Here is a 27,773-nt window from a genome sequence, read left to right as displayed (position 1 = left end):
CCCGGGGCGGGGCCGGGCCGCCTATAAGAAGCGTGGCCGTGGGGTTCGTTCAAGCCGTTTGATCGTGTTGCCACAGCCGCCTGGTTCACTATCGCGACCCGAGCACCATGCAGCTGCTGGCAGCCAGGCACCCTGGGGCGCTCTGCGCCGCTCTGCTCCTCCTGGTAGCCGCCAGCGCTGTCTCCGCCGAGTCGGTAAGTGCCCGTCCGCCCGCACCGCGGGGTGTCCGGGCTGCGGGGCTCTGAGCTGGGGGGGCAGCGCTTGGGGGCGGGCTCGGGCCGGACTCCCACTTTGCAGGCTACCGGGGTCGGGCCGGGCTCGCCGTGACTCGGATGGGCCCCCACGGCCCGGCGCCAGGGAGGGGCTGGGGAGCGGCCGCGCCACGGCCCCAAGCGGGACAGCCCTGCTAGGAGTCTCTTCCCGTCTCCGTCCCTTGCTGGCGGGGTGCGTGGGTGGGGCAGGAGGCCTCCCCGTCCGGGGGCGGACAGCGACAGCCCTTGCCCGGACGTTGTTTCATGCCCCCGGGCGCCAGTATCAGCCCATGGCGCAAATAGTGCCCAGCCCTCCTAGCTGGGTCTGAGTAAGGCTGCCCCAAACCCCGGCTCTGCGGCAATCGCCTCCCGTCGCCGGGACCTGCTGAACTCCCCCTCCTACGGCGCGCCCCGCAGCTGGGGTTTTCCTTTACCGTGTGCCAATCCCCGATTTCCCCTGCTGAGACTACCCGGCTGCTGAGGGGAAGCCCAGATAAGCGGCTGAGTTTCCTTCACCAAAGGGCTCCCGCACCCATACTCTAGCTGGGGTAAGAGCAGCATTGCTCCAATTCCACCCTCGCCTCATGATCTCGAACTAGATCTAACGCCTCTTCTGGGGGGAGTAATGGATTATAGCCCGCCTTGTTAAGAGAAGTGTTATGCAGGCTTTCCGAGCGCTCAGACGCCCTATTCTCCTTCCCCTCCCTCCCACCCCATCTTTCTGAATGTTTAAACTGTGGAGCCAGGACTCCAGGTTTAGCTCCCCCAAATATGCTGTGAGACTTTGTCCTTACCTAACTTAATATCAGATGTGCTGGTGGCAGAAACCTGGCTTTTCCCATCAGGAGGAAATTAGGTTTTTCCAAGGGAGAACAGAAAGGCCTTTCTTTCCACATGATTTTGTGCCTGCTCCTGAACCAATTTGTAGCCATTATCCAGGGAGGGAACATGCTACTTGGCAGGAGGCTTTGAAATAAATATGGCCATGATTTTCCCCACTTCCATAAAGTCTGGATAGGTGGAAGGGGCAGAACTATCTAAGGCAGTCCCTGTCTTGTGGTTTTAAACTATCCCTAGTTTTGCTGGCATTGTGTGCTGAATGGAGTGGGATGAGGGAAAGTAGCTGATTTCCATCTGAAAATACCCTGATAGGGCTGCATGGCTTGATGGATATTGAACTACTCACTGTTTATGTATTGAGGACCGATTTCTGTCGACTTGGCTTGCCATTCAAATGGATCTGCTGCTTGCTTTTGCACTGCTATGCTTCCAGATACCATTTTCCTGTCTACCTGACTTTTACTCCCCAGGCTCAACTCCTGTCCTGCTCCCCACTGCCTCTCTAAACCAAGTTACTTGTTTTCTTCTCCGTCCTTACCATGTTATTTTCCTCTGCTGGGTCAGAGACTCCTTTCCTCTCCCTTCTCTATGTGCCAACATGGGGTCATCCAGCTCCTTCTGATTATTCACAAATCTTCCTCTCTTCTCCTCCCATCAGATGATACCTCATCTGATGCTGACCCTACTTTCTTACCAACTAACTTACCCATGCTCCTGCCCTGCAGGCTTAGTTTTATCAGCATTAGTCCCATGCCTTACAACCTTTCACCTTCTGCTCACTCGATAACTAATCTACCACAATACATGCTCTTTCTTTTGTGCTCCTTTACCTCTGTGCCTTTCCCTTCTGATTCTGCCTCTGTGACTACTGTGCCCTTGGATGGACCCTGCTCCTCTTGCCTGTCTGTACCCCAGTAGTTCTCTGAGGCTCAGGAGTGAGCAACAGGGATGCTGCAGGTTAGGCTTGAGGTGCAATGGTAGAGTCTGGGGAAAAAGTGGAGAGGAAGAGGAGAACTTCTATATCAAGGATATAGATTAGGATTGGAGAGCAAAGATGTATGGAGATAAAAGTCTGAGGGAGGATGAAAAGGAATTTTTTTAAAAAATACCTCAACATTATCCTATTTTGAACTTGTAAGGTGCTCAGATACAGAGTGCTGTAAAATGTAATTAGAAGTTGTACAAGAGTTCTACTGGGACTCCTCCTTTTTATGGGCATTAGACCCTCTCTAACTTGCAGAATGAAGCAGGACCCTGTACAAACACCAGGCCTGTATGTAACTCAGAGGGGTTTCTGGCTTTTAACTTTTAATTTTAACAAGTGTCAGTGCTCAGATCAGAAGGCATCCTGCTTTGATTCTGGTTAGTAGGGACTGCATTGGGACTAGGGCAATTGCAAGAGATTAGAATATCCTCAAACTAGGTTTAATTGTCCACATTGTTTCACTTGCAGCCTGAGGCTCTGTAGGCAAGTCACTACTTATTACTTTTTGTTCAGTTTCTGCCCTGAAGATCTAATCCAAGTTGCTGGTGGTTTAGCAAGAAAGCTCTCAGGCCAGAATGCATGAAGTGTCTACTCCTTTAACATTTGGCAGCCCACTTTATGACCAGCAAGCCTGAGTGAATTCATCAGATACACAATCCTTGTCATGGCTGCCATCGGGCTTCCGGGCAACTAAAGCCAAAGCCTAGCACAGGGCAAAAACTCCTTGAGTAGTACAGCTTGTGGATGCTCTTTGACCACATTTGGTATGAAATTAACATTGCAACCTAGTGTGCTTGGGGAATATAATGGGCTGTGGATTTGGTAGGCTGTGTCCTAAAGAGTTCAGATGCCTCCAAAGAAAACACTTCTGCATAGCTGTATCTATAACTTCTTATGCTGAGTTTACAGAACATGCAATACAGCATTATGCCCTATGCTTAATTAGTTTGGCTGTATTCTAGTGTTGCAATATTGAATTTATTTACACCACCAAGTTTGCTTTAGTAGAATGTGCCAACCCCCACAGAGGAGCGGTATCTGGTGATGCACCATCTAGGTTAATGTGGGAGGAGTTGGTCCCTTTTTGTAGTGTTGATACAACATGCTGGATTACACAGCATGTGGCCTGTAACTTTTGTACACCCAATATATGGAAAAGGTGCAGACATATTGCTGAGACTCCACAGGACATGGAGTCTATTGTGTTTGTGTAAGGGCAGGGCCTTGAGGGCTGTGTGATCCTGTATGGTGATGGTCCCTCAAAGCCTGTACAGTGCAAGAACCAGAAATGCTTTGGAGCAAGCTCTAACTTCTTTCAAGTGGCATGTGATGCCCCATGTGGCTCTCACGGCAGCCAGGTTTTCTCTGACTGAGGCAGCCTTACCACATGTAAAAGGGCTGAAAATATTCCTGGAAACTCCATGGCATAATTCCTATGCTATGTTTATGTTAAGTAACGGACTGGATCATGTTAACATTATCTTATAGTTAAATGTGAGAACAGTCCTATGAGCTCCATTGGTTTTAGATACGTAGGATCAATCTTTGAGGTGCTGTGCTTCTGCCTTTTAGGTTGGATCATGGCACCATTTCATGTACTAGTTCTGCACTTATAACATCCAGACGATCTCTTTAATCAAGCTCTTATTAAATGGGAGGTGTGTGGGGGGGGGGAGTGTGTGAGTGAAGCAGGTAGGTAGGTGCTGCTTTTCTACTGCAACACCTGCCTGCTTTATTACTAACGCTTCAAAAAAGTGTTAACACTTCGCAGAACTCACTGGGCAACTGACTGGCTGAGCTGATGTTTTGTTGATGGTGGTATTTGAAAAGTAATGCAGCATTATTAATGTTTAAACTGGTTTGGCTTGTCCTTCTACCTTCAGTTCCTGAGGCCTGGTCTTTCTGCTCTTTGCCCAGTTTCTCATCTGTCCCTCCCAATCAAATCAAGATATAGCTATCTGCATATATAACTTTATTTTCCATGTGCTTCACCTTCTGACTTGGGCAGGCTCTGGAATGGGTGTGATTTAACTTGTCCAGAACAGTACCTGTCTGACATAGAGCAGCAGACTGTATTACAAAGACTAATGCACCTGGAACAGAGTTTTGAAGGAAAAAGAGGAAATGGGCTCTTGTCACTAAATCAAATGCGTTTTAGTGTCTTCTCAAACTAGCAGCTGTACTGGAGGGAATAGACTAGTGGTTTTCAAGCTGTGGTCCATCAAAAGTGGTGTCATTACCATAGATGCCCACAGTTTAGTGCCCTTTTCACGGTGCATCAAATGCAGCATGTGCTCAGCATGGCATTTACAGTTGAATTCTGTTCAGTTAGTGTTTAGTCTAAGACTTCTGTGGTAGGAGTCCTTGGACTACAGGTTGAATTTCCGAAGAGGTCTGCACCACCACTTGAAATTTGTTAGGGGTCTGCAAATGAAAAGGTTGAAAACCACTAGAACAGGCAGTTAGTTGCTTTTAGTTTTTAGCACTTCACAGAAATGTTTCTAATATGCAAATCAGTTACAACCCATAGCGTGGGAGTGATATCTGTATAGTCCCTCAGTTCGGTACTCTGAATACGAAGAACAAGATCTTCATCAGTAGCTTTTAAGCAGGAGTCCCCAAAGCCCTTCCTTGTGGCCCAGAGAATGAAATCCTTTGGAAACTGGCAAGATGGGTCCCTGAGAGGAACTTCTCTCATGAACTAGTCTCCATGATGGAAGCAGCGGAACAAATTCCCTTCATAAAGCACTTTGCTGAGTCCCCTATTTGAAAAGAGGTCAAGAGGGCTCTTGCATTCTGAACAGAGGGAGGCAGTCCAGGGCTGAACTCTTCACTTTTTTAGAGAATTCTAATATTAGTCTTCCAAACCCATTATGTAGTTCTGGTCTCTCAGTTTGAGTTCATCCTTGTTAAACATGGAACAGGTACAGAGAAGGGCTACTAGGATGATCGGAGGAATGGAAAACCTCTTTTATGAAAAGACTATGGCTACATTTGGAATTTCAAAGCGCTGCTGCGGGAGCGCTGCCGCTGCAGCGCTTTGAAGTGTGAGTGTAGTCAGAGCAGCAGCGCTGGGAGAGAGCTATCCCAGCGCTGCATGTAAACCATATCCCTTACGGGTGTAGCGTGCAGCAGCGCTGCTGCCCTGATTACACTGACGCTTCACAGCGCTGTATCTTGCAGTGCTCAGGGGGGTGTTTTTTCACACCCCAGTTGTAGTGCTGTAAAGTGTGAGTGTAGCCAAGCCCTCAAAGAGTGTGGCTTGTTTAGCCTAACCAAAAGAAGGCTGAGGGGAGATATGATTGCCTTCTGTAAATATATCAAAGGGATAAATGCCAGGGAGGGAGTTCAGTATCAATGTGGAGAAAAGAACAAATGGATATAAACTGGCCATCAGGAAGTTTAGACTTGAAATTAGACGAAGGTTTCTAACCATCAGAGGAGTGAAGTTCTGGAACAGCCTTCCAAGGGGAGAAGTGGGGGCAAAAGACACATCTGGCTTCAAGATTAAGCTTAATAGGTTTATGGAGGGGATGGTATGATGGGATAGCCTAATTTTGGCAATTAATTGATCTTTGACTATTCTCAGTAACAGGCGGGGTAATAATTAGCAGGATGTTAGATGGGGTGAGATCTGAGTTAATAAAGAGAATTCCTTCCTGGGTGTCTGGCTGGTGAGTAGTGCCCACATGCTCAGGATTTAGCTGATTGCTATATTTGAGGTTGGGAAGGAGTTTTCCTCCAGGGCAGATTGGCAGAGGCCCTGGGGTTGGTTTTTTTTTTGTGTTTTCCTCTGCAGCATGCGGCACTGGTCACTTGCTGAAGGATTCTCTGTGCCTTGAAGTCTTTAAACCATGATTTGAGGACTTCAATAGCTCAAACATAGGCTATGGCGGTGCTTCTCAAAGTGGTGGTCCACAGACCAGTGCCGGTCCGTGAGCCATCGGCTGCCAGTCTATGGCGAGTTTCCTCATAAGAGCATTGAATAGGATAACAATATGGGACTGGTCCCTGGCACAACAGGAAAAAAAAAATTGGTGGTCCCCCACATCAGATAGCTTGAGAAGCACTGGGTTAGGGGTTTATTATAAGAGTGGGTGGGTGAAATTCTGTGGCCTGCGTTGTGCAGGAGGTCAGACTAGATGATCATAAGGTCCCTTCTGACCTTAAAGTCTATTATTATCCTAATACTCTACCTTGTTCTTCTCCCACATTACTGCTAGTGCACCAGGTTCTTGAGGTGGCTGGCAATGGCTTGGCAAAGATACGTGGGCTGTTTGTCTGCTGAAATCCACCTCCAGTCTAGCAGCTGTGAAAACTGTTTATGGCTAGGATACCATGGACTCTTCTGTTTTTTGGGTGGGGAGAGGGGACAATAGCCCTTCCAATGTGCGTGATTTGAATCCATTTCAGGATATGACTGCTGTCTCACCCTGCTGTTCCAGCATAGGGTCTAGTGTTGCCCTATTTCTGTCCTACTTCCCAACTGTAAGGCTGAGATTTGTTAACTTGACTTCAAGCCTAACAATGGGGAGGAGAGTGAGTGTCTACCTTCACAGTGCAAACTTCAGCAGAATTCCCACAGCCTGTTTTTACCACACTGCAAACTCTATTGCTGCTGAATACTCTATTGAAATCTCGCTTGCTGCTAGAATCCACTTGGCTGACTCTGAATCCTCAGTTGGTTTGATTCTCTCTTGCTTTTTAAAATAAAATAAGTAAAGTACTCAAATGGGAGAATCTTTGTTTTGCCCTGTACATGGTGCTCACTAAATGCCTGGTGTGATTTGGGCTGGAACTGCATCTCTGGGAATAGTGTGGTATAGTGGGTGCTAGTATCCATAAAATAAGTGACTTCTGTCAAAGTAGCCCCTGTTTCGCACTGAGATGAATTACATTTTTGTGTAGTGATTGACACCTGGGCAATTCTCTGGTGCGTAACCTTGCATATAATGGACTCCCCCAAACTGGAAAATATTTTCACAGCAGTGTAGAGGTGTGTGACTTGGTTAGCTTTATCCTGTCCCTACAGGAGACTTGCTCTCCTAGCTGATCTGAAAAAGGTTTTTGTTCCTTTTGAGTACCACTTTAACCATGTGGGTTTAGCAATGGATTGTAGTTAGGGAAGTAGAATCCCCTATGTTGACACAGTTATACCTGTATACAGGTGCTGACAGAAATAAGCTACATGATGGTACACCTTTTTTCTGTCATCACCCTTCTACTGCTATAACTGTGTCAAACAATAGAGGGTTGTACACTTCCCTAACTACAATATAGTGAAAGCAGCCAAAAATTGTGTAGACCAGCTGTGAGTATATCTGCCCTCTAAACTGTTTCTATCAGTGAGCGAGTGGCTGCTTGCTGAAACCTGGTAGAATGCAGGTCCTTTAGATTAATGCATGAAATGATTAGCACTAGAATGGAGCTGTTGTGGTAAGGCAGGGCTGAGTTCATTAATAGTGAATGGGATGGGGGCAGTGTGTTAAATATGTCACACTTTAGATGTGGTAAGTTACTGCATTGCTGGGCCATAAAAGATCTTACTTGAATGCAGCCGCCCTGGCTTTTTATTGGATTAAATATTTCAGGCTCCCATTTCCAGTTAGGACAGAGTAGGTGAGAATTTTCACGTAGGGTATGGCTACACTTGCAGCCGTACAGCACTGCCGTGGGAGCGCTCCCGCGGCAGCACTTTGAAGTGCAAGTGTGGTCGCAGCGCCGGCACTGGGAGAGAGCTCTCCCAGCGCTGCAGGTACTCCACCTCCCCTGGAAATGGGAGCTAGTACAACCGTGGGGATTAGCTTGCTGGGGCACTGTTTACACTGGCGCTTTGCAGTGCTGTAACTTACTGCGCTTGGGTGTGTGTGTTTTCACACCCCTGAGCAAGAAAGTTGCAGTGTTGTCAAGTACCAGTGTAGCCAAGGTCTTAGTGTTAAATACATAGCTTAAGTTACATATGTAGAATCTAATGTCTCTTTGTCATACAGATGAGTTGCTGAAGCATTAAAGCCACAGCTGCCTGTGTTCAGAACTTCTTATTACTAATAATGTAGAGATTGCCTTCTAACTTGGACTTGTGGAAGTCACACTTCTAAAACAGAAGCTTGTTGGAGTCTGAAAATTGCTTTTGCTAAGGCAGAAGTTTGCTGTGATTCTGTAAACCTCTTGTCAGCACTTGAGTAATAGTTTTGTTTCTCTTCTGAGAATCAGTGACTCAAACTTTCCTTGATGCAGTTCTGGAGTGTGAGGAGGAGTTGAATTTTCTGGAGAGGTAGCAATTCTTTAATTAACAAAACAACCCCCACCCTCTTTCTTTCTTTGCTGTGAAGACACCCTGTGTCTGAGGCTATCCCAGCTGGACAGATGTATTGTATTATGAGTATGTTTTCAGTCTATAACATCAGGTTCTGGCTACTTCTGATGACTAGAGACTGAATTATTGGACCAATGGCTTGATGTAGTGTGGTGGGAGGAAGATGTACCTAGAATGATGGACCATTGTTCAAATTTGATAAGGCTAAATTGCAACTCCTAAATGGGATTTCTTCTCCCTGTCTGACCTTATGGAATTAGGAATTTGGTTAGCACAGCAAGCCCTCTTGGCCCTGTGATTGGAGTCCCCAGTCTCATTAGAATAGGCATCTTTTTTCCTTAAGATGGTAAGGATTCCAATTTTATTTGAGTCCATTTAAAAAGAGTGTTTCTACTTGTGGCGGTAGGTGGGGGAGACTTCATTTATATGAGGATTTTTTCCAAGATAAGAAAAATTTATTGCAAATTGAAATGCATACTGGATACAGAATATTCTCTCTCATGCTCTGAAGCCCCTTTTATAGGAGGCTGTTTATACACTCTGTCTTGGCACTAATTCTAACTAAACTAAAGGCCAAGCCTGAGAAACTGTTGTATAAACATTACTACTGTTAATATGCCTTGTCATTGCATGCTGGTAACTAAATGCCTTGTTAGTGCTGTGAGGTCCATGGATTCCAGAAGCCAAAGAAGTGGTGAACAATAAAATGTTCTGGTCTTCTAGATTACTACCATGCATTTAGAAAGACACTGCCCCTCCCCTCCATGCAGATGATGGGAGGTCAAGGAAGGAGGGTGTGTGTGTGTAAAGCTGAAATATTCCTCTGGAGGAGAGGGGCAGGGGAACCAAGCCCTAGAATGCAGGGGTGCTGTAAACATGTTTAACTTTAATAGGTGACTTGCATGATTCTGGGAAAGTGAGAGTACCTGGAAATAGTTAAGATGTGGGCATTAGCTTTCTGGGCCTGGACAAGACCTTAGTGGCGCCTTTCTTAGCTACACTTAACGGCTTTTTTGGTTTAACTACACTGTTAATTTAAAAAAAAAATCACATCTATGCCAGCAAAACCTTCCTAAACTAACATAGCTAAGTGTAAATCAAACCTAAATCTCTAGTCTCTTGATATGATTAAACTTGCATAGATTGTGGGGAATTGAAACATTTTTGAGGTGCAGTATCAGGATCTCAACTGTACAAACAAGCCTAGATTAGTTGCATGTCTGGCCATTTTAGTTCTGTATTGGGCCAGCTAGGAAAGGCACCAAACTTCTGCTGTGTGCATTATTCTCTTTGAAGTCTGATCTCGCTAACACTATTACAAAGGAATATAAAGGTGCAAGACACATGAGCTAATAATGTAATACACATGTAAAAGTTTTTAAAAAAAAAAAAACAGCCCTGCAAAATAACTTGTGGGATTGAGTTATGCTCTAGGAAGGTTCTCCATATGTTTCCCTCACGTGAGGGAAGAAGACTAAACTTTGGAAAACAGGTAAATTACATTGCATTCTTTGACTCTGGTCTTTTGTATACCAAACTTTGATGTTTGAATGAAAATCCCCTGATAAGAGGATACTCTCCTGTTGAGTATCCATTGTGCCTTCACCTCCCTGGGAGAACAGGCATAATGGACTCTTCCCACCCGCACCCTGAATTTGGACACTGGCTGTCAGTGGCTAGCTTTATTTATCCTTCCTTGAGCTGCTTAACTGAATCTCTCTTTAAAACATGAGTAGATCCCTGTGGTGAAGATGCTGAAATTAGACTTTGTAACCAATAGATACTTAAGATTCCAAACACCTATAGCTGGTTCATCAGAAAAGGTTATGATGCTAGTTAATAAGTCCCTTTACTTTTTAAATAGATCCCTGCATGTGCCCATCTGTCATGGGAATTGTACAACCTCTTTTATGGCTCTGTTTGCTAATTATCAGACTATTTATTTTAAAACAAGAAATCCCTCCCAGTCAATTGTTTCTCCTCCTCTTTGCATCTTCTGGAGGTTTTTTTAAAGTGACTTGCACACCTAGTCTTAAATAAGGGCTTGGCTACACTGGCGCTTTACAGCGCTGCAACTTTCTCGCTCAGGGGTGTGAAAAAACACCCCCCCCCCCCAGCACAGCAAGTTACAGTGCTGCAAAGCGCCAGTGTAAACAGTGTCCCAGCGCTAGCAGTGCGGCTCCCAGCGCTGTAAGCTAATCCCCACGGGGAGGTGGAGTACGTGCAGCGCTGGGAGAGCTCTCTCCCAGCGCTGGTGCTGCAACCACACTCACACTTCAAAGCGCTGCCGCGGCAGCGCTCCGCAGCTCTAAGGGCTTGTCTACATCACAAAGTTGCAGCGCTGGTGAGGGGGTTACAGCGCTGCAACTTAGGAGGTGTACACATCTGCAGGGCATCACCAGCGCTGCAACTCCCTGTTTGCAGCGCTGGCCGTACTCCCGTTTTGTCTCGGGTGTAGAGGATCCAGCGCTGGTGATCCAGCGCTGGTAATCAAATGTAGACACTTACCAGCGCCTTTCTTGACCTCCGTGGAATAAGCAGGTATCCCAGCATACCTGAGGAAGCCTCTGGTAATCAAGCTGGTCTCCTTCCCCGGTTTGCTCTCGCGTTCCCCGAACCACCCTGCAAACCGCAGGGAAGGAGACCTGCTTGTTCAGGGAAGGAGACCAGCTTCGCCGCGGTTTGCTCTCGCGTTCCCCGAACCACCCTGCAAACCACAGGGAAGGAGACCTGCTTGTTCGGGGAACGCGAGAGCAAACCGCGGCGAAGCTGGTCTCCTTCCCCGGTTTGCTCTCGCGTTCCCCGAACCTCCGTGCAAGCAGGTCTCCTTCCCTGCGGTTTGCTCTCGCGTTCCCCGAACCCCCGAGCAAGCAGGTCTCCTTCCCTGCGGTTTGCAGGGGGGTTTGGGGAACGCGAGAGCAAACCGCGGCGAAGCTGGTCTCCTTCCCTGCGGTTTGCTCTCGCGTTCCCCGAACCCCCGAGCAAGCAGGTCTCCTTCCCTGCGGTTTGCAGGGGGGTTCGGGGAACGCGAGAGCAAACCGCGGCGAAGCTGGTCTCCTTCCCCGGTTTGCTCTCGCGTTCCCCGAACCCCCCTTGAAGCCGCCCAGCAGCGCTGCAGTATGGCCACATCTAACACCACTTGCAGCGCTGGTTGCTGTAAGTGTGGCCACTCTGCAGTGCTGGCCCTATACAGCTGTACTAATACAGCTGTAACAACCAGCGCTGCAAAATTTTAGATGTAGACATACCCTAAGTGTAGCCATACCCTAAATGTGGGCTCTGTTAGGCAAATGCACATGGGTCAAAAGCTAACGGAGCCCAGAGAGCATGAAACTCAGAATACAATGTAATCCAGAGCAAGCTCTTGGTTACCTATTGGAACTTGCTCTCCTTGGGTTCTGGCTACAGTAAAGCCCTCTTGCTGAAGGCAAATTGACTTCTCTGCTTAGTAATTATAATATATTGCTTCTCTGCTTAGTAATTATAATATATTGCTGTGGGATTATCCTTTCACTGCAGGGTTGGCTGATGGTGGGGGTGGAGGTAAGCCCCTCATTGCCACGGTATTTAAAACATCACAATAGGAATGTATAGGAGGAATAACAAGTGATTCTATTCTCTTACCACTGTCCACCTGCTAAGGTTCTTGGTAGGGAGCCTGAGGCGGAAATGCAGGAAGACTGCACTGTAATTGAAAGTGAGTCTCCCAGTCTCATAACTAGAATACGCCTGCCTACAAACTTGTTCTTGCCCCAGTCTCATTGCCACCGAAACGGTAACTGTCTGCAGAAGTCCTGGCCTGCCATTCTGTCTCTTGCCACTTCCTATTCAGCACATGCTTCAGGATCTAACCTAAAGTTCTGGGTTTATTTTGGCAGTTTGTTGACCCGAGGACACCCTAGCTGAGAAGTTATGTGATAGTTTGGGTGTAAAGGTAGTTTTGCCTAGTGAGAGCTGCTGCTGCTTTAAGTATATTGAAGGAAATGCACACTGGCACTTTCTGTCTCCGAAAGCGCCTAGCACAATTGGCTCTGCAGGCTCCAGCCTATTTAAGTGCATGCGCGTGCAGGGAAACCTTGATTACTCTTCCTTGGCACTAAAGCCAGAAGGGGCCATCTATCCTGTGAATAATGTGGAGCAAGCTGACTAGCAAACAGTCACCAAAGATGATCAGAGGGCACAGTGAGCCAGCTAATGTGGATTTGTTACAGTACTTGCAGTGCAGATGAACGCTGATGCAAGATGTGACCTGGATTGAAATGTTTGCTCTGCTCCTAGGCATAGACAAGGTTTCTTTAGTGTCTCTGCTAAGGAGTTTATGTATCTAAAGAGGAGTAGTTTTGGAGTGAGGAAAAGAAGCAACCTACTTTCTGCTGGTGAGATTTGGGGCTTGTCTACTCTCTGGGCGCTACAGTGGCACAGCAACAATGCTGAAGTGTAGATGTTTTCTACAGTGATAAGTGGTTTTTCCATCGTAATAGGTAACCCACTCCCCTGAGCAACAGTGGCAAGGTCAACAGAAGCATTCCCTCATCAACCTGGCTACATCTACAGCAGGTACTAGACTGGCATAGCTACAGCACTCAGGTGTGAAGTTTGCGAACCCCTGAGCAAAGTAACTGTCAGTCTAAATTTAAAGTGTAGACCAGGCCTTTGTGTTCACCACATACAGAAATGCTCATTAACATGGGGATAACTCTACTACCGCAGCATGCAGGAGCCCTCAAAGTTGGAGTTCAGTCATATGTGACTTTTTCCACAGTAGTAAGCAGTCACAAGACGGAAGTCTCTAGAAACTCTTGCTTCTGAAGTGTCTAACAGAGCTCTTAATGGGAGAGGAGGATCTTGTCTGTCTGTGCTTTAAAGAGGCAGATGGCTGGTGGCATACCCCATGGTGCTACAGTGCATCCGTGTTAGAGAAGCTGGAAGGGAACAACAAGTAGCTCTTGTTTTGGAGGTGTTTTGAGCCTGATGTTACTCAAAGCATCTCTTTAGGAGAGAGCAGTCTGGTGGATATTGTAAAATATGCTAAAATGGTCTGTGGTTCAGTATCTGAAGATCCTGAATTCTCTAGAAGGCTCTTCCTGAGGGCTTGTTAAAGTAACTGTCTACTACCCTCCCTTCCAACAAGAGAGACTAGGCAACCTGGGCACAGCGGGAGGGGGGCAGAGGCGAGTGCCAGTTTGTAAGCATGTGAGTTAAGCTCTGTCTGCACTGCTTTGTCGCTCCCACCCCTTACAACTTACCCTCATTGCCCCCAGATCATCCGTGTAGACAATTGCATTTTAAAGTTTAACTATGGTGTTATCTACATCCATTCAAACTGACCAGCTCTAGTGGTCTACACTAACACTCCCACCATTGTTACCTATGGTAAGAAAGTGTAGACAAGGCTATCAGGAAGAGATTAAGGAAAAGAGAAGGAAACTGGAGGAAAATCATGCAGATGATGCAAATCAGACAGCACATACAGCAGCAGAGTCAAAAAAAACCTGGAGTGAAGGGAATAAAGGGGAAAGGTGGAGTGGGGGGGAGCAAGGCATTCTAGCATTAAAATACATTAAAAATAACAAGACAAGTATAATACACAGTTAAAATCTCTTCCAACAGATAGGAGTAGAGAGGAGTCCCATGTAAGTAAATCAGATAGAACAAAGGGCTGTGGTTGGAAATTCCCGCCTATCCCAGGCTTAGCTCCTTTGTTTTTAGGAACATGGTTTTGGGGTTTTTTTTGCCTACCTTGTCTTCACAGCTCTTTTAGCACATGTGAGGCAGCTTGCTGGCCTCAGCACTTCCATTACAGCATCAGATTTCCAGTGGTTTACACTTAGTTTGACAAGCTGGATCCCAGCCATGTGTCATGGTAGGACAGATCCATTTTGGCCAAGATTACTTCAACAATGGCTTAATTTCTGGGATTTCCTGATAAAAGAATAGCAACTCTTTGGTGGCCTGGAACAAAGGGCGAAGGGGCAGAAATGAAGTATTTAAGTGAATTCAGTACTAATGTCAGGACAGCCATGGAGATTTCAGTCAGTCACGTCACAAGCATCAGCAGTGAAGTGACATGTATGTACTCTACCAGTGTGCCACACATCCCTGCCCTTGAGGGGTTACATCTGGTGTTGACAGTTCACTTCCCATGGTCTAGGTCCTTGGCCTCTCTGCTGACACATCCAGCAAGAGGGCTAATTAGTGTCAGTTGTGATGGCTTTTGTGTAGGCATGCTTCTATTAAACACATTCTTAGAGTACAGGCTCTAGGGCTGGCTTCAGTATTATGTAAGCCCCATTTTGAGAATCCTTTAATTTGAAATCTAATGTGCATTTTAGTAATATGACTTCTGCTGCATGTGACATTATGTGTCTGGGGAGGATGGGAGTATGCTCTGGTGTCATAAGATAAACAATGCATGCCACTCCTTTCCAAATACTCTGATTGAAGCCTCTGAAGTGAAGCCAAGAACAAACACACTAAATGATTGAGTTTTAGGTCGGCTATGTTGTAAGGGCTCTTGTCTCTATCATGAATTCCCAACTAATACTTTGGCCTATAATGACTCTGTGCTAGTCCCTAGATCCACAAGTACACAAATTGCTGAAGGTCTCCAGGCTATGAGCTGTCTTGGAGGAAGTCCCATATGTTCACTGGCCTGACAAGCTGTAGCAAATTCTCGGAACCATTCCAGCCTCTCTGGGTAACTGGGGATTCAACAATCCTCCCTACAACTAAGTTTTGTGTGTGAGTAGTTTTCCGTGAGTGGTTACAGTTCAAAAGCCCTAGGCCTCTCTGTGGACAGCTCCAATGGAAAATGTCTGCTCCGTGTGCAGCAGAACTACAAGAAGAAAGGAACTGGCTGGAGAAGAATACTGAAAAGGTTCAATACCATTATATGAATCCATAATATACCCTCACTTGGAGTACAGTGTTCAAACCTCAGAGCACAGAGTGTTCAGAGATGGCAATGGAAATGACTAGAGGAACACAGTGTTGCATTAAGAGACAGAAAAGATCAGGACTGCGGACTTTAGTGAGGGGACAAGATGGTTCTCCATATAAAATGGTGTATAGAGCAGGTAGATCAGGAACTTCTAACTTCCCCCATGTCTCGTAACACAAGAACAAAGGGGCGTTCAATGAAACTGAAAGGTGGCAAATTCAAAACTAGGAAATATTTTCACAGTGCACATTAGTGTGGAACTTATTGCTAGAAGATATTGAGACAAAGATCAAAGCAGAATTCAAAAGGATTAGATATCTATTGTGAATTGGCTGTACTGAGCAGGGTGACTGCTTCAGAGCACAAATCAACTACTGACAAGATTGGGAAGAAATTTCCCATCTGGGCAGGCTGGTCCATGATTGTTCCAGTATGGAACGTCGCGCATCTTCCTCTTGTCAGACAGGATACTGGACCAGATGGATCCTTAGTCTGATCCTGTATGACTTGTTCTCAAATTCACTGAGCAGGGGGAAACTTGCAGCAGGACTTGTTGGATTGGAGTCACTTTCCAGTGGTCATATGAATGGATGTGTATGTGTGAGACACACATTCTGTTGAAGCTCTGATGAAAATGAGTTATTGATTTCCTTTCACAGGCCTTGGGTGGCAGGCCAGTCCTCGCCCACAGGCAACCTGTCAACCTGAAACATATTCTCACCAGTAACTGCACACCACACCAAAGTAACTCTAGCTAAGGAACCAATCCATGCAACAAACCTCGATGCCAACTCTGCCCACATATCTACACCAGCGACACCATCACAGGACCTAACCAGATCAGCCACACCATCATGGGTTCATTCACCTGCACATCCACCAATGCAATATACGCCATCATATGCCAGCAATGCCCCTCTGCTATGTACATCGGCCAAACTGGACAGTCGCTACGGAAAAGGATAAATGGACACATCAGATATTAGAAATGGCAATATACAAAAACCTGTAGGAGAACTCTTCAACCTCCCTGGCCACACTATAGCAGACCTTAAGGTGGCCATCCTGCAGCAAAAAAACTTTAGGACCAGACTTCAAAGAGAAACTGCTGAGCTTCAGTTCATCTGCAAATTTGACACCATCAGTTCAGGATTAAACAAAGACTGTGAATGGCTTGCCAATTACAGAACCAGTTTCTCCTCCCTTGGTTTTCACACCTCAACTGCTAGAACAGGGCCTCATCCTCCCTGATTGAACTACCTCATTATCTCTAGCTTGCCTGCATACATATACCTGCCCCTGGAAATTTCCACTACATGCATCTGACGAAGTGGGTATTCACCCACAAAAGCTCATGCTCCAAAACGTCTGTTAGTTTATAAGGTGCCACAGGATTCTTTGCTGCTTTTACAGATCCAGACTAACACAGCTACCCCTCTGATACTAGATGTTAAAATTAAGAATAGAATTCTTTTACTATTAGTAAATGAGATTATCTGCAAAGGAGCCATCAGACCCACTCCCCATACCTCTGTCTTTGCAGGGTGCAAATAGTTAACTGAGTGCTGACTTGCCTCTCATCACTTCCCGCCCTCTCAAATTTGGCCCAAGTCCATGTTCTTTTGTCCATGTTCTTTTGACTTTCAACTCACTCCTGTTTACTCCTGGGCTTGTGTACACAGTGCTGGGAAACAGAGACCCTGAAGCAAATTATAGGGCTCCATTATCTGGGTTGTTGGAAATGCTATAAAGAGCTCCCTGCACTTCAGATGCCTGGGACCCAGCATGTGCAACCACTGTCCAACTCACTTTCTACCAGCCTTCAAAGAAGCATGGAGTGAATTCAAACATTGGTGTGTTTGATCAGAGACAATGGCCGGCACTAAAAGTTGATCATGTGCATTTCATGCCCTTGCCCTAGAGAATGTTACTTGTTTTCTGCTCCTGTGAAAGGGCACGTAAACTATGGTAGTGGTGTGTGGGCTGGAGGAGGTGGGCTTGGTTAGAGTTTACCGTTTTTCCTTCTCAGAACTAGTCAGTGGCGGAGGAAAGTTACATGTTAGATGGGGAATTTTGTGGGCTACAGTGTGAGCAGACTTCAGCAGCTAGTGCTGATCTGGGTTTCTGAAATCAAGCCAAAGCCACTCTGAAATTGGACTCCTCCGCCGGAGAGGGGATCAGGTATCCCAGCCCTGCCAGCTTCTCAGCCTGAAGCCTTAGGCTTCTTCTACATGAATGATCCATACAGAGGTAGGGGCCTCCTGTGCATCTTGGCATGTCTAATGTGCTAATTCTTGTAGTAGCTGCATGGATCCTACTGAAGCAGCATGTGAAGGTAAAGGCAGAGTGCGTGCATAGCTGCACGCACTCTGGCTGGCAGCTAAGAAGTAAACCTCTTTTTGCTACTGCTAGGCAGGGAAAGCTCCTGCCCTTTCTCGTCCCTTCTATTCCCCTCCCCCAATGATGTTTGTTAATCTTACTTGGCACTCACGTCACTGTGGGTAAAAGCTGCTTAACATCCAGAAGAAATCCTGGAGCTGGACTTCGGCAGAAGCAACATCCTTCTGTAGTTAAAGGATTCTATTTGCTTGACTTCAGTTGCCAGAAGTAGGTGAGGCTGTGCAGTCATTTAGTCATTCTCCCATCATAAGGGTGGCTGAACTCAGTTCCAGCACAGTAATAGCAGGTGGCAGAACTGGTCACAAGGCATTTCGATTGGATGCCAGCCTCCAGTTGGTGACTGCCCCAAAAGTGTTATGCCACATGTGGCTGTGGAGGACATTTGGCAAGTGCCAGATGCTTTTGAATAGGGAAGTGGTTCTCAACCTATTTTACCAATGTGTTTTGTGTGCTGCATCCTGTACTACTCAACCTGTGGGGGACCACTGGGTTATTGACTCTGTACCCCATGGGCTGCAAATTCCCATTTGGGAGGGAGTCTGCATACCTGGAAACTGCCTCCTCGGGAAGCCTGTAGAATGTACGTATGTATGTATATGGAGAAGCAGGGAGACTTTCCTCCAGCTTTAGAAATGCAACGTCCCTATTAGACAACGTTAAAGAAACTATAACACTGCACTGTGCCTCTCCCTGAGCCCACAAACCCCATTGGGGTCGGTCTCTCTCTCTCTCTCTCTGAACTGCTCCTGTGTGCCCTGTGCAGGTGTGTATGTGAGGAATGTCGCTGTTCCAGATCTACCCTGCAAAGAGCACAGACACTTCCCTGTTAACTCTTTCCATTCAAGAGTGCTCTGCAAGGTGGGATTTGCACCTAGCCCCAGGGAGGTACCCACGTAACAAGCAGGCATGTTTTGAGTTTGTGTAGGGAGAAACATGGAATGAACTTCACCACATTTACCCACACAGGAAGTAAATGAGCTGCCCAACAGCACCCCAGGACCTCAAATAATCTCAACTCCACACCCTTAAGAATTTTCAATTGATCTTCTATGGGTAAATGTGTAGAGGTGTAGGTCCCTCTGCTGCTGCTCACCTCCCCCAATGTAGCTGTCTGGATGTTTTCCAGGAAGTTACTGTAGATGGAGCATGAGCTTCCCACTTACATTCTCCTGGGCCCAGAGCCAAATGAGCAACGGAATGAAACACTCCATAGAATCTCATTGATTGCTGTGAGTCATTAACTTCATTAGTATTGGACCTCACTCACTCATACACACAGTGTGTATTTTGATGAATAAGCCCCTGTGATATCTGAACCTGGTATATTCCAAAGTACCCACTAATAGCAAATGTCTGTCATTCTTATTCATTGTTGGTTTGATTTCATAAGGCAGGTTACTCAGTCCCTTCAGACGCTCTGATCCAGCCTAGTTATCTCTTGAGCCTCCCTTGTTAGGCATTTGCTTTCTGTCTGCCTGATGGCTGTGATTCACCAGTTGTGAGTACAGTCTGGATAAGCTGACACAAAGATGTAACCTAGTACTCACACCTGCCAGTATTTGTCTGCTCTGCAAGGGAAAACGTCCTCCACCTATTGCCATTGTACTACATGAAAGCTACTATCTGGGGGACACACCCTGAGTTATTGAATAGTGGCCTGGTGGCAAATGGGAATCAAACCCTTTCTGTATCTTCATAAAACATCCACAGTCTGGGATGGGAGCAGCAGCTTCATCATTCCAGCTGTGGCCTGTGCTGCAGTACCATTTTAGGGATCCCTGGTGTCTTGGCTAGCTTCAGATGCCTCCTTTCTAACTAAGGTTGGCATAAAAGTTGTCCTATAAATGACCAGTGATGCTGGGAATGTTTGTTCCAGGCTGTATTTCTAGCTGTCTCAGTTGGGGCATAATGGGAGATGAGGAGTCTGGCAGCAACAGGCTCTTCTTGGTTTTTCAGGATGCTCAGTTGAATGTTTTCTGGTCCCTTTTGACGCTGAAGAGGTGGAATGAACCAGAGCTGCCTGAAAAGCTATTGCATCACTGTTCTAGCCTCTCAAATTCAGGATATAAGGAGAAGCTTCTCATACCTGACAGCAGAGCCTGGTGGCTGGGGCAACCCCAATATCTACAGATGTGGAAGTGGATTGTTGGTGCGGGGGTGGGTGGAGAGACCACTTGTATCTGGCCCTGTAATAAATTTTTTTATAGCTATATTTATACTAGTTTTTAGCTCTGCAACCTGTGCCCAGAAGTTGAACAGGGCTAGCTACAGCCATGCCACAGGCCTCTTATTGCAGTGGGACCATGCCTGGAGCAAGGCAGCAGACAGGCTGCTTTCTGACCCCAACCCCACCCCGCCTTGAAGCACTGAGAGTACTTAACACTGATGATGAAATGGAATGCTGCCTTATCTGGTAGCTACTGGAACCATCTGGAGGAAGGGAGGGTGAGCTGCTTTGGTGGAGAACCAATATTGTGTCCCCACCCCCATTTAATCCTGCATCTCCATGCTTGTAACAAGTGGCCAGGTGCCACCAGCCCCATTAGTGCTCCCAGCATTTCTATCAGTAGTGAAGCAGAACTGGTGATTGCAATGGGAATCATTAGCAAAATAAGGCTAGTGAAACGTGGTAGTGGCAGCGGCTGTCCATTCAGTTTGCATTGTACTTCCAACTGTAAGGAAAGGGTTAAATTCCTTAACAAGCAAATGACTTAATGGCTGTGGAATTGTGAATTGCTGCTGGAATTTCACAGCAAACACTGGCTTCTGCCAGTTTGGAAGTGTGGACAGTCCATGATCTCAGAGTTATGGAATCCTTGCCTGGACTGACCCCTAAAGGGTCACTAGAGTTATACAGAATAGTTATGGGAATTTGTATAATCATAGTCTGAAATTTTCTACCTTCACCCCCTAATCTTCAGAGGCACAAGCAAAAATGGCTTCTGATTTTTAAACCATTGTCAGGCAGTTAAAATCCAATTTTTTGGCTGGGCTCCTTTGTATGCCCTGCAGACTGGCTTAAATGTGCTGCTACTGCCACACTAATGCACATATCTCTGACTGTTAGTCAGATCCCAGTATCATGGTTTTATTTTCAAGTGGGAACTGTTGAGCAATTTGCTTTTTGAATTGTGCACGTTGTTGAGGGGACACTTTATACAAATGAGTTCCTGTTTGTAATGCTTTTGATCTTGTGATGTTCCCCAGAATATACAGATGGGGAGGGGGAGCTGACAAATCTCACTTTATCGTATGAAGGTTAAAACTATCTGAATTGTAAATGAAATGAAATAATGATGTTATTAAACATACTGGGTTTGAGATTTTAATGCTACAGTGAGATTCCAAGCCTCTGTCAAGAGCTAGATTGGGTAAGATTCTCTAAGTATATGTCCCAGTACTACTCTGCTGCCTATCACACTGAACTTATACCTCCCTTCTACCTCAAGGGATTCTGCCATGAGCTCTTGCCCAGAAAGCTGTTTTCAGTAAATTCAGACCCTGGTCACTTCATGGGAACCTTCTGAACAGTCTTTCTGGAAATCCCCACCCAGGCTGATCTTTGTTCCTGCTCTCAGAAAACTAGGGGAATTCAGCTCTTTTCAAGCTAGTAAAGATGATGCTTTTAGCTGGGCTGAATTGAACTTCACCAGTTAGATGGTGAAATATTACTGTGCTGGCTCAACTGATCTGGTTGTCGATGGCTGCTGGCAGCCTGAGAACTGTCTGGGTTTCTGCATAATGTCTAATGCTGGTTTTCCATTCTTAGGTGAGAGAAACTGAGACCATGGACCCAGAGAGGTATGAAGAGGACTATTTCTCTTCTGGAGCCTTGCCAGATGATGAAGATATCAGTGACCTCAGGCCTGACTTGACCGAAGAGAGTGACTGGTTTTCTGGTTCTGGAGATGATGGTATGTAGGCAAGAAATAGCCTTTATATTGGAGTCTTCCTCTGACTATTACATCTTCATAGCTCTGACCTGGCAAAGCTACATAGTCCCCTGAGTCTCATAGGCTCTCTAATGCAGTGGCTCTCAGACTTTTTTTACTGGTGACCCCTTTCACTCAGCAAGCGTCTGAGTGCAACCCCCCTTATAATTAAACACTTAAAAAAATATTTAACACCATTATAAATGCTGTCAGTAAAGCAGGGTTTGGGGTGGAGGATGACCGTTTGTGATCCCCACCCCCCATGTAATAATTTCACAACCCCCTGAGGGATCCTGATCCTTGTTTGAGAACCCCTGCTCTAATGGAACTTGTAATGGGCTACATGGTCTGTAAAGCTAAGCATAGCAAGTAATTGAGGGATCAACAGAGCAGCCTAATCAAATACCTCCATATGGTGGCTTGCTTAGATGCAGTACACAGATAGGAACCGCAAAAGGACACCATGCCATGATGTGGGACTCATTCTGTCTTCCCTCTCTATAGGGGCATCCAAGTAACTCACCCCCGTAATGAGATTACATGCTGTCTTCAATGGGTAGACAATGCATTACTTAAATCGTTTCCCCCCTCTTAATACCAAGGGGCTGTAAAGTTTAAATAGTTTGTTAAATCTCCTCTTCCTCCAGCCCTAAGATTTCTGAATCTTCCTACTTTGCCCCTAAAACCAGTGTAGTAGTGAAAGCTTGTTAAGTCAGTGTTTTCAGAGAACTCTTAATGGCTTTCAAAACTGCTAGCATAAACTAGTTTAAACAGCTCCTTGTTGCCCTTTTTATGTGCACATTGTGTTCTCAAAGGTAAAGAAGAAGCTCTGAAATTAGTACCTGTCATGTTCAGGCAGATCTGGTGGTTAGTACCTTAGGGATGGGAGTTCAAAAGAGTGCCCTCCTGAAGCCAGCATAGCACACAAGAGCATATTCGCTTTCTGAGCAAATCTTGGTACCCTGCAGCAAGAGCCACTTAATGGAGCTGAAGATTTCTCCTCTGAATGAGGCAATCTTGAGCTTGCATCATGCGGCTTTGTGTAATCAAAATTATGTTTAACTGGTAAAAATACTTACAGATAAGAGGGAACTTTAATCAAAGCAGAGCCCTAGTTAGACAATAGCAGCTAGTGCTGCTATAGTGTGCCTGGGCTTTGGGAAAACACTCTGGAAGCAAAGGGAAACTAATTCTGTATTGTTTGCATGTTATCTAGATGCTGAAGATGACATGACTTCAACCACTGAAGAGAGTCCTATGGTAGGTGGTGGTGTTTGAGCCCAACAGCCCCTCTGTGTGGTATCTGGCCTGCCTGCCTGTGAAAGGCTCTTGTCGCCTTAACCCATTCCTCCTCTTCCTCCCATGCCCCCAGCAGCAGCTGGCTTCCACATCCAGGCCACTGGAACAATAAGGTGCTCACAATGCACTGAACTCTTAAATGACCTCAACTGGCCTGCCATTAAATGGTGTCTGCCCTATCTCTCCTGTTTTTGAAGTGTTTTGTAGCTGTTCGTGACTGGGTGTGGTTTGTCTCTGCTTTATTCAGCTCTGGAGTGACAACTATATCCCTGAAGATACTGGTAAGGGAACAAAGGATGTGGATGAAAACCAGGTGGTAGACAATGAACTAACTCCACATAAAGTCTTGCCCCCTGAGGAAATGAACCCATCCAACAAGATTTCCATGGCCAGCACAGCCAACAGCAGCCTCTTTGAGAGAACAGAAGTTCTTGCAGGTAACATCACTGTCCCCGAAGTCTAATGACTCATTAGCCACACTGTAGATGTGGGAGGAGAGGGTAATGAGGATGCCAAAAATGGGGTTGTATGATTGTTCCACTACTTTAGAGGGCAAGAATGGTGACCAAAAGCACACAACCCAGCTGGCTTTGTTCTAGTAAGCTAGGAGGCACTTAGTATTAGGGAAGTGTCTATCCTGCTTTAATAAGAAGAAACTCTTCTTTTTTTTTATCACTCTGGTTTTTAATTATGGATAAATTAGGTGGAAAGTGACTTCTGATCTCTGGATGCCATTTGGACTGAATGTCACTCTCAGCAAGATGGAAGCTTCCAGTAGAAAGCTCCAAAATGCTGCAACTCTGGGATAGATTTCATGGGTTTATGACTAGTGAGGCAGCTTCTCATAGGGTAGCTGTTTCCTCCTAAATGCTATATTCATTCCATACTCTCTTCCAGCTCTTATTGCAGGTGGGGCAGTGGGGCTGCTGTTCGCTGTCTTCCTGATCCTCCTGTTGGTTTATCGCATGAAGAAAAAGGATGAGGGGAGTTATGATCTGGGCAAAAAACCAATCTACAAGAAAGCCCCAACAAATGAATTCTATGCTTAAAGCTACCAGCACCTTATGCCCCTCTGGGGAGAGAAACTGACTGCTAAAGCATTTGGACCTCAGCTGAGATGCTCCAAATAAATGCTGTCTTGGATCTAATTTCAAAGTGATTTAAAAAAAAAAAATTCTGTGCAACCCTTCCATCCTGCTAAAACTAACAAGGGCACAACAAAATGCAAAGCATCTCGGGGGAACCTTGTCATGGCTATATTGGGGAGGGGGGTGCAAAGGGGAGGAGTGCAAAAGATTGCCAAATTCCTTAGTTTTGGTTGAGTGAAGGGTGTATATAATGTAGCTTGTATGGAAGCCAATTGTGTGTGTTTGCATCCGGTGTGCATCTCTCCAAAATGCCTTGTTTTGTAGAAGTTTTTATTCTATTTCCCCCTATAGTATTTGGCCTGCTGCAGGACAGCCACATCATATAAAGCATTTTATAGATAATTCTCTATAAATCTCTTACACTACATTTGTGCCATTGCCTTATCTGGGAGCAGCTGGGCCCCTGGCTCTGGATGCCCATGAGAGAAATAACATTGTGGCCTAAATGGCCCTTAGGGAGAAGTTTCCTCTTCCTTTTTTGGCCCTTAGTAGGGTCACAATCCACAAAAATCAGGAAAGTCTCTTGGCTCTGAGTCTAACCTTTCCCTGTATCAAGTCTCTTACAGGTGGAGAAATATTACCTTTTAATGTAGGATTTTATAATTTTTTAGTAGGAAAAATAGCCTAATGTTTTATGTTTGTAGAAATGGTTCTGAAATTAAATCTAGTTTTAAAAAAAAAAATTCAAGTTTTTTTTTTTTTAATCCTTTTAGTTTCCTTTGGCTGGGCATTTCTCTAGATGTATATTGTGTTTTATACAATTCATATCCTGAACTGAAGCAGCATTGACTACAGTATGTTACAGGTTTCTCTTTCTATATAGCAGCTACTGTATGGAATTGATATTTATGGGGATTTTCCATAACTTTTTTTGGATTTGATTTTTATAGGATTATTTATGGTTCCTTCTCATGTTTTGGTTTTTTCATTTTTATATATAAAACACTAATATAATGAATCTCTCTTATGATTGTCAAAACTATTTAAGCTTTATTCTGTGAATTTTTTAAATTATAAACTGAAGGCAATAACTTCTGCAAGAATTACTCTCTATGCAAAATTGGATTCTTAATACATGATTAAAGTATGTTGTAGGGAAAGATGGGGAATTTTTTAGCCTGTAATATATTGTAATCGGTCCTATAGAGCTATATATTATATATATATATATATATTTTTCCAGCAAAGTGTACAAATGTTAAGAATAAAAAGGCTAGAGGTTTTTGGGCTTGTGCAGCCTTACTATGTGTAAGGGAGGGTGTATTGGTCTAGTTTATATGCTACTCTTTGTGCAATGTCTTTTTTTATATTGAATGCAGTAATATTTTCCTTGTGTTTTTTGTTCATAATAGCTGGGGGTCAGGCTAGTGGTTGCTGAACTAGCCAGGTCACTAATGCTCTGTGTGTGCCCTGAATGCAGTGGCCATCAGATTAACTTCCATGAATTAGAAACTGTTGCTGTGTTGTGAAAATGCCAGCCTTGCTCCTGTCTAGCCAGGTGGTGGAGCTGAGATCCCTTGCCCCTCATTTCAAAGTGACACTTCCATTTATGGTATGGGATGCAAACAGAAGTTGGAAGCTCACTGTGCAAAAAAAGTAACCTTTTATCTTTTCTCTTGCAAAATTGCTGTTCAGTTTATAGCTAAGCTATTCTTTTAAAGAGGTGTGTTTGTTTTTTTTGGAACTAGTCTCCTTTATTCCCTTTTCCCTTCAGAAGGATGGCTTCCAGTATCTAGACTTATTGTTTGATCATGTCTCCTGCTAAGGTGGCTCTATGGAAACACTGACTTCCTCAAGCTATTTGCATTTTTTTTAAAAGGTGTTCTAGCGTGTCATTTTAGGCAGATCCTACCTCTGTCAGAGTTGGTCCAGTTCCACAACTCATTTTTAATGAGTAGAAGATGCATGCCTGTCCTACAGGGTTTTGCTAGTTCCAGAATTGGTGTGTATAAAACACACCCACTTATCTTGGTCCTGTTGCATCAGTCTTATTTGCTAGAGCTGAGTCGCTGCCTTTCCAGGTACAATGAAGATTACAACATAGCTGACTGTAGGGTGGCTTTTTGTGAGTGTGGGGAGAGTGGGGGCAACTGCATACAACATAACCCATAGCATGGTTTGATGTCATCTTGCATAAGACTATTTGAAATCATGCTGGTTCTGAAGGCCCTGGAAAATCTGTCTTTTTGTAGACCTTAGACCTGATTCTCTTTCCATTTGTAGTTATGCACCTGTATAACTTAACTGAAATCAGTGCAGTTACACCTGATTCTAGACTGGTGTAAAGGAGACAAGTGGATCTCTTGCCCCATAGCTATCGAGCAAAGAAGAGGTCTCCTCTGTGGACTCCATGCTAAGGCTTGATCCTGTAGCTTGAGAACCCCTGCAACAGTCTCCAGCAGGAGTTGTCCCTTTTTTAAAAAAAAAAAAAAAGGGGCGGGGGGGCGGCGTCCTTTCAATTCAAAGACAAGCAAGTCTCAGGGCCTAGCTCTGGAATGAATTAATATGTGGAAACTTACTTTTTTTTTTTATTCTTCTGTTTATGGAAATGACCCATTTGCAGCTCTTGTCTACAGACAGCACCACCTATGAAGTATGAATTGTCTTTTTTTTAATGTGTGAAAGAGATTCTCTCATGTAATTGCTTTTGTTTTGTTTGGGTTTTTTCCCCACTGATACTTGATCAAATAAACTGGTACTTTCTAAAACTTGTTTGGTGGTTTTTGTTTTTTTTGTTTTTACATAAATGATATCTGGTACTTAGGCCTTACCTGATTCAAATTTGTGTGTAATCTAGTTAAATCCATGTGTGGAGATGCACATTAGTTTAAAACTGGTTATTTGGGTTTAAGGCCTGCAAGTCTACTGACAAGCTAATTGAATAGATTTAAAACCACACATCTATAGCTTGTCTACATGAGGAGATATTCCAAAATAGCTGCTCCTGATTAACTCCATGTGTGGATGCTCTCATTCCAGAATGAGCACTTAAATCCAAATTAGCTTAATCCAAATGAGTTCACTTTAAATTCACACTCTACCTTATTACAGATCAACTAAGGGTTATCTACACATAAATAAATGCTCTTGGTCATCCACCTTCAGGAGGGGATTTGCTCTGAGCCCCAGCTCTCAGAGCCTGTCTACATGGGTGCTTTAAAGCGCTCAGACTTGCTGTGCTCAGGGGTGATTTCCCCACTCCCCCCCCCCCCCGCCCCTGCAAAGCCAGCAAGTTAGAGCTCTATAAAATATAAGTGTAGACAAGCCCTTATTCCCTTCTAGCTGGTGTTAGAAGCAAAATGTCTGCTCCAGGCGCTTAGACATCTGCCAATTCTGCCCACTAAGGAAATGGGATGGGGCTCACACATTCAGACTCCTACGTGGTTGTAGCAGAAATGTTTGTTTCATTCCTCATTGTTTGCTAATGTTATGTCCTGTCTACTAGGCTCTTGAGCAATCTGCTACTTCTGTAAGGCCAACATATCAGCCAACTCCTCTGAATCATGTGTGACCTTTACTCCTCTGGGACTTGCTGTTTGCAGAGGGAACAGGCTGATTTATTCCTAGGTTCTCAATGTTCATGTGCCTCTTGCTACAGTCATGAGGGGTGGGTGGATTTACTTTTCTGAATAAGCTCTTCTGCCCAGACTTCCTCTTCTTGA

The 27,773-nt window shown here is 45.1% G+C and overlaps 1 protein-coding gene across 1 annotated transcript; it reads left to right on the top strand.

The window, feature by feature from the left end:
• The first annotated feature begins 39 nt into the window (after positions 1 to 39).
• Positions 40 to 26,822, top strand: SDC4 (syndecan 4). The gene is made up of 5 exons (XM_030533669.1): positions 40 to 194; positions 21,502 to 21,646; positions 22,881 to 22,924; positions 23,211 to 23,400; positions 23,861 to 26,822. Exons 1-5 carry the CDS (start codon positions 108 to 110, stop codon positions 24,010 to 24,012), a joined length of 618 nt encoding a protein of 205 aa, XP_030389529.1. The 5' UTR covers positions 40 to 107; the 3' UTR covers positions 24,013 to 26,822.
• The last annotated feature ends 951 nt before the right edge of the window (positions 26,823 to 27,773 follow it).

This window comes from Gopherus evgoodei, chromosome 14, assembly GCF_007399415.2.
Source record: "Gopherus evgoodei ecotype Sinaloan lineage chromosome 14, rGopEvg1_v1.p, whole genome shotgun sequence".
NCBI classification, from domain to species: domain Eukaryota; kingdom Metazoa; phylum Chordata; order Testudines; family Testudinidae; genus Gopherus; species Gopherus evgoodei.
The sequence above is the reverse complement of the archived record's forward strand: the minus strand, read 5'-3'. Positions and strand labels throughout refer to the sequence as shown.